This window comes from Lolium rigidum, chromosome 3, assembly GCF_022539505.1.
Source record: "Lolium rigidum isolate FL_2022 chromosome 3, APGP_CSIRO_Lrig_0.1, whole genome shotgun sequence".
Taxonomy (NCBI): Eukaryota; Viridiplantae; Streptophyta; class Magnoliopsida; order Poales; family Poaceae; genus Lolium; species Lolium rigidum.
The window spans coordinates 292,513,431-292,527,974 of NC_061510.1; the positions used below are offsets into that span (position 1 = coordinate 292,513,431).

General features: G+C 46.7%; 1 protein-coding gene across 1 annotated transcript; it reads right to left on the reverse strand.

The window, feature by feature from the left end:
* Positions 1–8,952: 8,952 nt before the first annotated feature.
* On the reverse strand, positions 8,953–13,255 carry LOC124703553 (mitogen-activated protein kinase kinase kinase 3-like; the record flags this gene model as incomplete). Its single annotated transcript, XM_047235770.1, is given in 11 exon segments — positions 8,953–9,517; positions 9,608–9,738; positions 10,081–10,317; positions 10,406–10,513; positions 10,589–10,648; positions 10,734–10,809; positions 10,918–11,078; positions 11,337–11,399; positions 11,490–11,577; positions 11,680–12,147; positions 13,143–13,255. Coding segments are annotated over 11 exon segments (1,761 nt in total), but the record flags the coding sequence as incomplete, so codon positions are not given.
* Positions 13,256–14,544: the final 1,289 nt, after the last annotated feature.

The window sequence follows — 14,544 nt, forward strand, 5'->3', positions numbered from 1 at the left end:
TTATTTAGGCTTAAAACTAATCCCGAAGGTAGATGTAGAGGAAGTGTGCCGACGCCGATCACATCGACTTTGGATCCATTTCCAACGCGCATCGTCACTTCATCTTTCGGTAGTCTTCGTTTATTCTTTAGTTCTGTTTCGAGTTACGGATATGAGCAACCGAACCGGTATCAAATACCCGAGGTACTAGAACGAGAACCAGTGAGATAAACATCTATAACATGTATATCGGATATACCTTCTTTCTTCTTCTTGACAAGGCCGCTCTTCGGATCAGCCGAGATACTTGGAGCAATTGCGCTTCCAGGTGTCCCTTCTCCTTGCGATAATAGCACTCAGCATCAGGCTTAGGGCCGTTCTTAGGTTTCATAGGAGGCGTGGCAGCTTTCTTGCCACCCTTCTTGAATTTTCCCTTAGACTTGCCCTGTTTCTTGAAACTAGTGGTCTTGTTGACCATCAACACTTGGTGCTCTTTCTTGATCTCAATCTCGGCAGACTTTTAGCATGCCAAAGAGTTCGAGTAACTCCTTGTTCATGTTCTGCATATTGTAGTTCATCACAAAGTTCTTGTAACTTGGTGGCGGTGATTGAAGGACACGATTAATCCCTGATCTGTTAGGAATCACTATTCCCAAGTCATCGAGTTTCTTCGCATGCCCGGTCATGGCGAGCATGTGCTCACTAACGGAGCTGCCTTCTTCCATCATGCGGCTGAAGAATTGTTTCGATGCTTCATAGCATTCCACGACCGCATGAGTCTCGAAAATAGTCTTCAACTCTTTCATCAACTCATGAGGATCGTGGTGCTCAAAACGTTTTTGAAGATCGGATTCCAGACTGCATAGGATGGCACACTGAACTTGAGAGTACCGAGTTTTCCGAGTCTCGTAAACAGCTTTTACTTCATCGGTTTCAGTTTCTGCTGGAGGGTCACCTAGCGGTGCATCAAGCACATATTGCGGATTTCCGCGGAGAGGAAGATCCTCACATGACGGAACCGGTCGGTGAAGTTGCTACCGTTGCTCTTAAGCTTTTCTTTCTCTAGGAACCGGTTAAAATTGATTGGGGACGCCATCTCTACAACATATATTTGCAATAGTTTAGACTAAGTTTATGACAAATTGAGTTCAAATTTTAATTCAACATAATTAAAAATCTAGGTGAACTCCCACTCAAAACAATATCCCTCGCATTGTCTTAGTGATCACACGAACCAAATCCACCACACCATAGTCCGATCATCACGAGACAAGGTGTGATTTCAATGGCGAACACTCAAAGTGTTCATCATATCAATCATATGATTCATGCTCTACCTTTCGGTATCACGTGTTCCGAGACCATGTCTGTACATGCTAGGCTCGTCAAGGCCACCTTAGTATCCGCATGTGCAAAAGCTGGCTTGCACCCGTTGTATGCACTTGTTGATTCTATCACACCCGATCATCACGAGATGCTTCGAAACGACAAGTCTTGGCAACGGTGCTACTAAGGATGAACACTTTATTATCTTGAGATTTTAGTGAGGGATCATCTTATAATGCTACCGTCGCGATCTAAGCAAAATAAGATGCATAAAAGGATTAACATCACATGCGGTTCATATGTGATATGATATGGCCCTTTTGTCTTTGCGCCTTTGGTCTTCATCTCCAAAGCACGGACATGATCTCCATCATCTTCGGGCATGATCTCCATCATCGTCGGCGAAGCACCAAGGTCAATGGCGCCGTCTTCATGATTGTCCTCCATGTAGCAACTATTACAACTACTTTGAAATACTACTCAACATGAAATTTAAAGACAACCATAAGGCTCCTGCCGGTTGCCACAATACAATAATGATCATCTCATACATATTCATCATCACATTATGGCCATATCACATCACCAAACCACTGCAAAAACAAGTTAGACGCTCTCTAATTTGGTTTGCATATTTTACGTGGTTTAGGGTTTTCGATATAGATCTAATCTACCTACGAACATGAACCACAACGTTGATACTAATGTTGTCAATAGAAGAGTAAATTGAATCTTTACTATAGTAGGAGAGACAGGACACCCACAAAGCCTCTTATGCAATACAAGTTGCATGTCGAACGAGGAACAAGTCTCATGAACGCGGTCATGTAAAGTTAGTCCGAGCCGCTTCATCCCACTATGCCATAAAGATGCAAAGTACTCAACTAAAGATAACAAGAGCATCAACGCCCACAAAACCATTGTGTTCTACTCGTGCAACCATCTATGCATAGACACGGCTCGATACCACTTGTAGGACAACGTTGCATAGAAAACAAAAATTTCCTACCGCGAACACGCAATCCAAGCCAAGATGCAATCTAGAAGACGGTAGCAACGAGGGGTATCGAGTCTCACCCTTGAAGAGATTCCAAAGCCTACAAGATGAGGCTCTTGTTGCTGCGGTAGACGTTCACTTGCCGCTTGCAAAAGCGCGTAGAAGATCTTGATCACGATCGGTTCCTGCGCCACGAACGGGCAGCACCTCCGTACTCGGTCACACGTTCGGTTGTTGATGAAGACGACGTCCACCTCCCGTTCCGGCGGGCAGCGGAAGTAGTAGCTCCTCTTGAATCCGACGAGCACGACGGCGTGGTGTCGGTGGCGGTGGAGAACTCCGGCGGAGCTTCGCTAAAGCACGCGGGAGCTATGGAGGAGAGGGGGGCGGCTAGGGTTTGGGAGGGGGTGGCCGGCCACTCAAGGGGGCGGCCAGGTTGTGGATTTGGTGTGGCCGGCCCCCTCCCCTATGCCCCTCATTATATAGGTGGATCCCCAAGAGTTGGTCTCCAAGTCTTCGAATAAGACCCGAACCAAAAACCTTCCATAGGGAGGGGGAACCTAGCCTAGCTAGGACTCCCACCAAGGTGGGAGTTCCACCTCCCATATGGGGGGTGGCCGGCCCCTAAGGGGAGTCCACTTGGGACTCCTCCCCCACTAGGGTTGGCCGGCCATGGAGGTGGAGTCCCATGTGGACTCCACCTTCCTTGGTGGTTTCTTCCGGACTTTTCTAGAACCTTCTAGAACCTTCCAAAGAACCTTCCGCGACATTTTATTCACATAAAATGACATCCTATATATGAATCTTATTCTCCGGACCATTCCGGAACTCCTCGTGATGTCCGGGATCTCATCCGGGACTCCGAACAAATATTCCAACTCCATTCCATATTCAAGTACTACCATTTCAACATCCAACTTTAAGTGTGTCACCCTACGGTTCGTGAACTATGCGGACATGGTTGAGTACTCACTCCGACCAATAACCAATAGCGGGATCTCGGAGATCCATAATGGCTCCCACATATTCAACGATGACTTAGTGATCGAATGAACCATTCACATACGATACCAATTCCTTTTGTCACGCGATATTTTACTTGTCCGAGGTTTGATCTTCGGTATCACCCCATACCTTGTTCAACCTCGTCTCCACGACAAGTACTCTTTACTCGTACCGTGGTATGTGGTCTCTTATGAACTCATTCATATGCTTGCAAGACATTAGACGACATTCCACCGAGAGGGCCCGGAGTATATCTATCCAGTCATCGGGATGGACAAATCCCACTGTTGATCCATATGCCTCAACTCATACTTTCCGGATACTTAACCCCACCTTTATAGCCACCCATTTACGCAGTGGTGTTTGATGTAATCAAAGTACCTTTCCGGTATAAGTGATTTACATGATCTCATGGTCATAAGGACTAGGTAACTATGTATCGAAAGCTTATAGCAAATAACTTAATGACGAGATCTTATGCTACGCTTAATTGGGTGTGTCCATTACATCATTCATATAATGATATAACCTTGTTATTAATAACATCCAATGTTCATGATTATGAAACTAATCATCCATTAATCAACAAGCTAGTTTAAGAGGCATACTAGGGACTTCTTGTTGTCTACATATCACACATGTACTAATGTTTCGGTTAATACAATTATAGCATGACATATAAACATTTATCATAAACATAGAGATATAAATAATAACCACTTTATTATTGCCTCTAGGGCATATCTCCTTCACGGACATGGTCGAGACTTCTCTCCGAGCAATAACCAATAGCGGGATCTGGAGATCCATAATGGCTCCCACATATTCAACGATGACTTAGTGATCGATTGAACCATTTACATACGATGCCGATTCCCTTTGTCACGCGATATTTTACTTGTCCGAGGTTCGATCATCGGTATCTCCATACCTTGTTCAACCTCGTTACCGACAAGTAATCTTTACTCGTACCGTGGTATGTCATCTCTTGTGATCTTAATCACATGCTTGCAAGCTATTCAGACGACGTGCCACCGAGAGGGTCCAGAGTATATCTAGCCGTTATCAGGATGGACAAATCCCACTATTGATCCTTATGCCTCAACTCACATTTTCCGAATACTTAATCCCATCTTTATAACCACTCATTTACGCAATGGCCTTTGATGTAATCAAAGTACCCTTCCGGTGTAAGTGATTTACATGATCTCATGGTCGAAGGACTAAGGCAACTATGTATCGAAAGCTTATAGCGACTTGATCTTATGCTACGCTCATTTGGGTGTGTGTCCATTATATCATTCAACCAATGACATAACCTTGTTATTAATAACATCCAATGTTCATGATCACGAAACCAGGATCATCCATTAATCAACAAGCTAGTTATACAAGAGGCTTACTAGGGACTCCTTGTTGTTTACATAACACACATGTATCAATGTTTCGGTTAATACAATTATAGCATGGTATGCAAACATTTATCATAAACACAAAGATATTATAATAACCACTTTATTATTGCCTCTTGGGCATATCTCCAACAATCCTATCTGAAGGATAAATATTTCTTTTCTTGGATTTTTTACCCCCTGGTTTTTTGGCTACATACTTTTTCTTTCGATCCCGTGCCGCCTTGGAAACAATGAGACCGCTCCTACAAAATGAGTCCCACATGTCAACCTCAATGAATAATAAATCTTTTCTTTCTCGGAGTTAATTTTGACCCTAATTTCTGGCTATTTCTTTTTTCTTTCGATCCCCTGCCGCCTTTGAAACGTAGAGGACGCTGCTGGCTTATGGGTCCCACATGTCAGCCTCTATGAACAATAAACATTTCCGTTGTTGGATTTATTTTTGACCCCTAATTTCTGGCTATTTACCTTTTTCTTTTGATCCCCTGCCGCCTTTGAAACGATGAGGATGCAGCTGGTAGGTCGGTCCCACATGTCATCCTCTATGAAGAATAAAAGTTTCCTTATTGGATTTATTTTTGACACTTAATTTCTGGCTATTGCATTTTTCTTTTGATCCCCTGCCGCCTTGGAAACGTTGAGGATGCTGCTCCCTCATGGGTCCCACATGTCAGCCTCAATGAACAATAAAAGTTCTCTTTCTTTGATTTATTTTTGAAACGATGAGGACGCTGCTGGCAGGTCGGACCCACATGTCATCCTCTATGAAGAATAAAAGTTTTCTTTGTTGGATTTATTTTTGACACCTAATTTTTGACTATTTGCCTTTTTTCGATCCCCTGCCGTCTTTGAAACATAGATGACGCTGCTGGCTCATGGGTTCCACATGTCTGCCTCTATGAACAATAATATTTTTTTCTTGGATTTTTTTGACCTCCTGATTTCTGGCTATTTGCCTTTTTCTTTCGATCCCCGGCCGCCTTTGAAACGATGAGGATGCTAGTGGCTCATGGGTCAAACATGTCAGCCTCTATGAACAAAAAATCTTTCTTTTCTTGGATTTATTTTTGTCCCCTAATTAATGGCTACTTGGCTTTTTTTCGATCCCCATCCGCCTTTGAAACGTTGAGGACGCTGCTGGCTCATGGGTCCCATATCTCAACCACTATGAAAAATAAAATATTTACTTTCTTGAATTTATTTTTGACACCTAATTAATGGCTACTTGGTTCTTTCTTTTGATCCCATACCACCTTTGAAACGTTGAGGGTGCTACTGGCTCTGGGGTCCAACATGTTAGCCTCTAAGAACAATACAAGTTTCCTTTGTTGAATTTATTTTTGACCCCTAATTTCTGGCTATTTGCCTTTTTCGATCCTCTGTCGCCTTTGAAACGTTGATGACGCTGATGTCTCATGGATCACACATGTTAGCCTTTGAAACATTGAGGACGCTGAGGACTACGCTTATTGGGCCAGCCCTGTTTGCCTGTTGACCGGTCAAATAAAGACATTTGGCCTGGTCCACATGACTATTATGTCATCCCATTTGTCTGTTGACCGGTCAAACGATGACATTCCCGGTCCACTTGTTCAGTGAGCCAGCCCAGTCATCATGTTGATCGGTCAAACGAAGACATTCGGCCTGCCCCACGTGCTTAGTGGGCCGGCCCATTTAAGTTTTCACTAGTCAACCTTAGAGGTTAGACCAGGCTCACGTACCTAACCAGCCCAGTTATATAGTTGATCGGTCAAACTAAGTCAGCTGGCCTGGCCCGTAAACTAAATGGGTCGGCCTGCTAAGACGTGGCAGGCCTTGTGTGGGCATACCATCTACCACGGAGTTTCAGCCGGTTAACGGTGTTAACTGACAGTTAACAGCGTCTGACACGTGTCAGTTTGCATGATGTCAACAGTCAACGGCCTCCCGAAAACTATTCTGCAACGGTCCGATTCTTTGTGGCCAAAGGCCGCCCAAACGCGACGCACCGAAAAAACCGTGGTAGGCCTTTACCTGACGCAGTATGCACCACAGAACCCATATCATCGGGTTAGGTCCATAGACGACGAAAAATGGCCTATACCTAATGAAAATTTGACGTTGAGGATGAGAACTTTTTTTCTCGTAGTGATAGATGTAATTATCATAATAAAGTGGGGACAAACATCGTCACATGAATCTGATCGGATGACAAGTGAGACGTTCAACTGTAAAATCATACTCTCCGTGAGTTAGAAAATTATTTAATGATTTTCTTACTAATATAAAACTGAGTAATGGAGTACCTGTTTTTTCCAATATACTCCATGAGATTTTCCATGTTTCGGACTTGTTTTGAGCATTTTCGGACTTTTTAAGCATGCTTTGGAGTTTGGAGCCCGAGCCTAACCCGGACATCATGCCTTGGGCCGGGCTGCCCAGGCACAGGCCTATTCTAAATTCTAAAGAGCTCAAAATCATCCAAAAATTCTACGAAGTCTCTTTGGATCAAAGAGGCAAGCGGGGAAAGGGAACAATGAGTCAATCAATGAAGAACTGCGCGCATTAGGCACCGCCGGCGCCGACACACGGCGCATCAGAACGCCCAAGGCAACGCTCTATATCTGCGTATATGTTAATGGTTGTACTTCCCGGTGGCGCGCGGGCGCAGTCAATGCGTCTGCTCACAAGGTGTTCGATGGAATGCGGCGCTAAGCTGAAGTCAGTGCTGCGCACGGATGGGGTCCCCCGCGCGCTCTCGCCGAGCGGGTCAGGTCGGCGCAGCGGCACAAGACGGATCCATTTCTTGCCCGGTCCGGCCTCCGAGGACGAGCGAGAGTACGCCCCGCCGCCGCGGGGCTGGTACCCGGCCGCCTACGCCAGGCTGCTCCGGCTCGCGGGGTCGCTGCGGGGCGTCGAGGTCGCGGACGGCTACCTGCGGCACGCCGCCACGGGGTCCCTCGTCACGGACGCGCACGCCGTCGACCGGATGGAGCACTTCGAGGCGCTCGCAGGCGAGTTCGCCGCGACCCGGCGCGGGCCGCCGCTCAAGGCGGCGGCGCTGAGCTCGCTGACCAAGGTGTGCGACGTGCTCGGCGTGTCGGCGCAGCGGAGGAAGAACGTGCGGCTCACCGTGTGCCCGCAGGTGACGCAGCACCACGTCTGGCGCGGCGCGCTCGAGGAGGTGCTCCGGGACCTCCGGGAAGACATGGGCGCGCTGGATGCCCCGTCCCCGGCGACCCAGATGGCCGAACAGATCGCGTCGGCATGCGCCAGGTTCCTCTCGGACACCGCGGACGCGGCGACGTCCTCCTCGCCGTCATGGATGCGCCCGACGCCGTACAGGAAACCCGCGCCGGCACGGGCCAAGACGTGGCAAGAAGTGCTGGACATGTTCACGGACCTGGCGAAGTTCCTTGCGACTGATACGCGGCTAGCCGGACATGCCCAGAAGGTGGAGGCCATGAAGGAGGGGCTGTACCAGATACACGACATCATCGTCGAGAGGGGCATCGCCTTCAAGGAGGCGCGCCACCAGGACTGCCTGGTGCAGAGGAACCTGTCCAAGAACCTGGGCCACTCGTCCCGGGGCCTCTACACGCTGCTGCTCTTCTACCTCTACGGCACAGTCCGGGACATCGAGATGAATATCGGCAGGAGCCTGTCCGGCAAGGATGGCAAGAATGTCACCGTGCACGCCGTGAAATTCCTCATCAATGGCGATGAACTTGCGGTCCAGAGTGGCATCAAGCAGCTGAGCCGTGCTCTCGGTGTCTTAAAGTTTGTGTGGGAGGCGGCAAATACCGACATTGTGACTACCGAGTACAGTGGCAAAGATTTCGTCGTCAAGAAAGACAACAGTGTGAAGGGAGTGTTGAAGCTGCAAGGGCATCTGTGGGGGCTTGGTGTTGAAGAGAAGACAGTGACATACAGAGGGAATGTGTTCCATGTGCATCAGATACGACTTCCCTGATTTCCCATCTTCATCATATGTAAGTCATCATGCTTCTCAACATTAGCAGAAACCTGTATTGATTCAAAATTGATCATACAAGGACACAACAGATACATGTACAACATGAAATGCTACTCTATTTCTTGAACAAAAATGCTATTCTTTTTCACTAGATCTCGTTTCGTGAATTTGTACAAGGATGAGGCAACTGTATCCTGACTCCTGATCCTGAGGGAATGTGTTCCATGTGCGTCAGATACGACTTGCCTGAATTCCCATATTCGCAACACCCTATGTAAGTCATCAAGCTTCTCAAGATTAGCAGAAACTTGTATTCATTCAAAATTGATCATACAAGGACACAACAGATACAGGTATAACCTGAAATGCTACTCTCTTTCTTGAACAAAAATGCTACAGTATTTCTTTTCACTAGATCTCGTTGCGTGAATTTGTACAAGGACGAGGCAACTGTATCCTGACTCCTGAGGGGAAGATACATACAGAAAGGGAGAAAAAGAAAAAAGAGACCCCTTAGGTTCTAATACCATAACCGAGGGAATATCTTCTCTTCCAGTATAAAGAACATGTACGGTTTGGAATTTCTATAATCTTCTTGGAGAATCAAATGTTTGTGTTATTTTCCGTTGAGGGATTTCGAGCCATGGATCTGAAAGATAGTTGCTTGCTCGAGTAGGGTAAAGTGCATTGTTGATAGGGCTGTAGTTGGCTGCTCCCGCTGAATATGCTGGATGAGGAGGTGAGGGCAAGCAACTCCGATTTGATTGCTTGTACTGCCGCGGCGGGCTACCGCACGGCGACACGGGCAGGGACATGTTCATCCGTGTATTGGATGCATTGCTGAACAAGCCAGATTTACAGATTCTGTTAGACAATGTAAGAGATGCAATTTTATCATATTTTTAGCAAAAGTGGTAAAAGAGAACATACATAGCAGAAATCCTGCGAGTGGATATCGCTGGAATGGAAGCTGCTGTCATTAGCAAGTTTCTCATCCCGAGATTAGTATCCCGCAGAGGTGATAAGCTTCTGTAGGATGATAACGCAACGTTTGTCTTTACCTGAAACATAATCATAACGGTGAGAAATTAAAGGACACCACACTCAGTCTTGGGGTTAACCAATATGACAGATAATGGCCATCTAGCTTAACTGGTTATCATACAAATGCACAATCATCTTTTATACTTCCTCCGTCCGGAAATAAGTGACTCGAATTTGTCTAGATTCGCATGTATCTACACACAACACTAAAACGTGTCTAGATACATGCCAATCTAGACAAATCCGATGTGTGTAGATACATGCGAATCTAGACAAATTTGAGTCACTTATTTCCAGACGGAGGGAATAATATTGATCACTACTATATGACAGTATATAGTCATAGACTGTAGATGTACCATGGTTTTGTTGCCGTCGCTGGAAGTTGGAAACATATCCCTAGTAATGCCAGACCTGGAGCTCCTAACTGAAGCTTGGTCTTTGACCCAAGGATGTTCTATTAATTGAGCAGCAGTTGGACGCGCAGCAGGATCACGCTGCAAGCAGAGTTTCAGAAAGTTTTTTGCTTCAGAAGAAAGATGATCTGGGATATCAGGTATGTCTTTGCTGTTTCCTATTTTGAATATTGCAGCAACCTGTGACATTAATTGCAATAGCTTAGCAGACAGTCATCAGAAAGACAACCACCATAACCAGGAAAAAAAATCATGTCAACAAACTCACCCCTTCGTACTGACTCCAAGGAGGCCTTGCAGTTGCCATCTCAAGAATGGTGCAGCCAAGGCTCCAAATGTCCACTGAAAGGCTATATCCATTGGTATTCATGATAACCTGGGAAATAAATGGACATCAGGTGATGTTCAACTTACAAGGGAGAATACAGAGTAAAATTACAGTACACTTTACCTCTGGAGCCATCCAGTAGGGGCTTCCTTTGAAGGATTTGATAGATGTGTATGCTGATATCTGTATAAATATAAAAATATTCAATAAAATGATATTTATATAAATAAAAGAAATTTCATATCATTGGCACGGTATTAGTACTTACATGCTTGGCCATGCCGAAATCTGCAAGTTTAATGTCACCGTTAGGATCTACAAGTATATTTGCTCCTTTGATATCTCTGTGAGGAAGGTAAGCTTTAGTCCATAAGAATTAACAAATAGAGGCAGTTTTATAAAAAGGAAAGGACTGCCATCCTATCCTATGAACTTTGGTGACTTTCCAATACCTGTGCACTGTTTTACGCCCATGCAAGTATGCAAGGCCAGAAAGGATCTGCGCAGTGTAATTCCGGAGGACTGTCTCCCCAAGTGGACCATATTCTTGAAGCAACTTATGTATAGAGCCCCCAGAAACAAACTCAAGATAAACTGAGAGTGTCTCAGTCGACTGCATTGCAATATAAAACATATTCAGGCAACATAAAAAAATGTAGCAAATAAAGTATAACTCTTCAGAATTTACACCACAGTTGTTTACTGGTTTATGAGTAGGAACGAATATGTTCCAGTTTTTCTAAAATTTGCAGCACCTCCTAAGTTTCAGATAACAGATTGTAATGACTGTGATTGCTGAGGTAACTTGTGATGTAATTACATGTTCAAGACTAGATCACAGTAAGATTATCATTTCTTCTTTTGTACTAACCAGTTCGCTGCCGTAGTACTGCACAATATTTGGATGCGAAAGCTGATTCAGAAGCAACATTTCCTGTCCATAAGGAGCAGCGTCAGTATGAAAAAACTAACACTCTTCCATGAGATTGATGCTAACTAATCCAATATGCTCCAAAGATGGTACCTGATTTAACTGCCTTAGACACTCTTTTGAGTTTGAATCATCAGCAATAACCTTGACCTCTTTAATTGCACACATTTGGCCGCCTTCACTGCATTACATTTAGAGTGGCAATTTAGTAAACTGTAGAAAGGAAAGATTCAGCTACTGGGCAGGGGGAGAAAAATAAAATTCTATGGATAGAAGTAAGCACCTGTTGAATCCGAGGTATACTTGCCCAAACGTACCACTACCTAACAACTTCCCCTTCTTCCACTGCGAATGAAGTGAACGAGATGATGAGCACGGGGTGCCTGGGGGAAGAGGAAGCGGGTGCGCTGAGCTTGAGCTTGAGCTCCGTGAATCATCCTGCCATCCAGTAGGGGATCCAGGGCATTGCCCGAACGCTCTTGAATGCACAGGCGAGGCTGGACAGTGTTGGCCTCTCGAACTGGGAGGAGAGCTCGGCATCCGTGTAGGGAACACAATCTCTGTCGATTTCCGACCACGGCAGTAGGTCGTCCGATCGTTTGAAAGATCCAAAGTGTTGAGCTGAAACTCTTTCCTCGGAGAAACAGAGGCTTCAGACGTTCTGCTATTATGCTCCGAAACCTGATGATTATTCGTGACAAAGCGCCCTTCTTCTAGCACAAGGCTTTGTTTCCGAGAATCAATCGCCAGCCTATTAAATTAGTCATGAAGATCAAGTATCAGTTGAAATGCAAATCTATGGCACCAATAGTTTGACAGGAACTGTTTGTTTAACGATCCTAGAGCTATCATAGTTATCTTAAAACAATCATTGGGATTGCAGGCATGTCCCCAAGTAATATTCTTCACTCCAAAGAAATAGAAAAAGTCAACAAGTATCGTCTGCCATGCTTGTAGCACACGGCTATAACTTTTTTTGGATTAATTTGCACATCAGCAGTTTCAGATGAGATTGGGAAATCGGCAGCTGGAACTGCCCAGAAATTTAAAATAGTACTAAAATATTGCCGTAAAGGAAGCACTAATCCAGTGCCAATGGAGATCCAAACGAAAAGGATTCGGTGTTGCAAGGAAGAATACAGCTTCTAATTTCTCGAAACAATAACCAATCAAACGAATCACAGGCAATAGCCATGTGATTTTCTAAGATAAAGTGAATCAAGGATTCAAGAAGATCCAGCTTTTCTTCGGAAGCTTAACAAAAAGATGCTGCTTGGCGCCACTGGCTAACAACAGGGCTGCAGAATCTGGTTCCAATTGGATTCATTCTTTCGAATTAAATCATGAGAGCAGAAACACACAACTTTCGGGAGAAAAAAACAGACAAATATCAAAGCTGTTGCAGCTCCAAACAAGGCAACCAGCAAAAACCAAATCTCGAAACCCGAACAGACGTCAAGAACAGGAGGACTCCACCTTCAATTGCCGACCAAATTAATTGAAAAAAAATAATCATCTGTAACAATAAAAAAACAATTCAGCAGAACGGAAGCAAGTAGAAGGACACAGCAGAAATGAAAACCTTTACACCGAGAATTGAGCACGAGCGCACCAGCAAAAGCCGAAACTTTAGGCTCCCCTCCGCGTGAACCAACCAAACCAACCATCTAATACCGGCAGATTAACCAACCACTCTGCTGTACTACCAGTAATACCTAATAGGTCGCTGCCTGTGCTGTGACGTACCTGTAGAACCCGAGATCCGGCGGCTCGTCGGAGGCGGCCGAGGAGCCGAGCGAGGAGGTGCCGGCGCTGGACGTGGACCCGGACGCGGAGGTGGAGGGCAGGGGCGACGGCAGCGACGCCGGGCGCGGCAGCGGGTGCCCGACCGCCCGCAGCTGCTGCTGCTGCTTCCCGCGGCCTTCCCTGGCGATGAGCGCCTCGTCGAAGCTGCTGGCCTTCTTGTTCTTGCTGCTGTCTCTCCGGACAGCGGTCGCGGCCGCCGGGACTGAGCCGCCGGGGGACGGCGGGTCCGGCCCCTTGGTCCTGGTCCTGCCCTTGCCCTTCCACCACGCCGGCATCCTGGTGAGGGGGAGGGGAGCGAAATGGGTATCGTCGTCGAGGGGTGGAGACAGAGAGGCGTACACGCGCGAGAGGAGAGGAGGAGGAGGAGAGAGAGTGGGGGGTCTTGTAACGACCGGGGTCCCGTCGGCGGGGCCCACGCGCGGCGCTGCTCTGCTCTGCTGGGGCGGGCCCACCTGCGCTGCGCAGCCGCCGCTGCCTCGGCTCGGCCTGAAGCTGTACGCGTGCGTAGGCGTAGCGTTCATTTGTCTCCTGCCTGGAAGCTCTACACGTAGGCGGTAGGCGCCTCAAGGATGTGCGCGAGCGAGCTGTGGGACCGGGCTGTTGCTGGGGCGGCTGCTGGCAGGTGGGCCCGAGTTGCTAGTGAGGTGGTGGGGTCGGCACACACGGTGGTGGCGTGGACGTGGCTGTGACGTGCTGGGTGGGGCCGACAGGGACGCGCTGGTACTGGTAGAGATGCACGCAAAGTGGGGTGGTTACCGGCCTCCACCAGTGTTTTAAGACCACACTACTACTGGATACTGATACTGATAGGGCAATTGCTGACACTCACACAAGGGTGTCTCTCTCTCCCTCTCGCGTTCATGTATCATGTACTCCTTCCGTTCTGAAATAGCCTACATTCTAGCCCTAAAATTCATTTCTTCTTACGCATGTACCTACACATTATTCTTATGCAATACACAGGCATGTACCTACACATTATTCACCCCCTAACGAAAACGAGATCCCAATAGACGAGAAAGCGACGGCGGCGGTGGTGATCTAGATCTACAACGGTGCCGGCGAGCTACATCTCCTGTACTGGGCCGTCTCCCGCAACCCCCTCTCCGACGTGCTGCCCAGCTAGTTTGCGAGTTCCACATCTCCTAGAGCGGCGACCCGTCCCTTCCTCCATCTCCTTCGTCTCCAATAAGATGTGGTCGCCTTCTAAAAAGACTGTAAGCTCGAACATGCTGATTTAACCTAGATTCGTGCCTACTTACCTCCTCATTTTGCCACATCAAAATAAGTAGGCCGAACTGCATAATTAAGCTATTTGTTCAAGCGGGTGCCCTCATAGTGG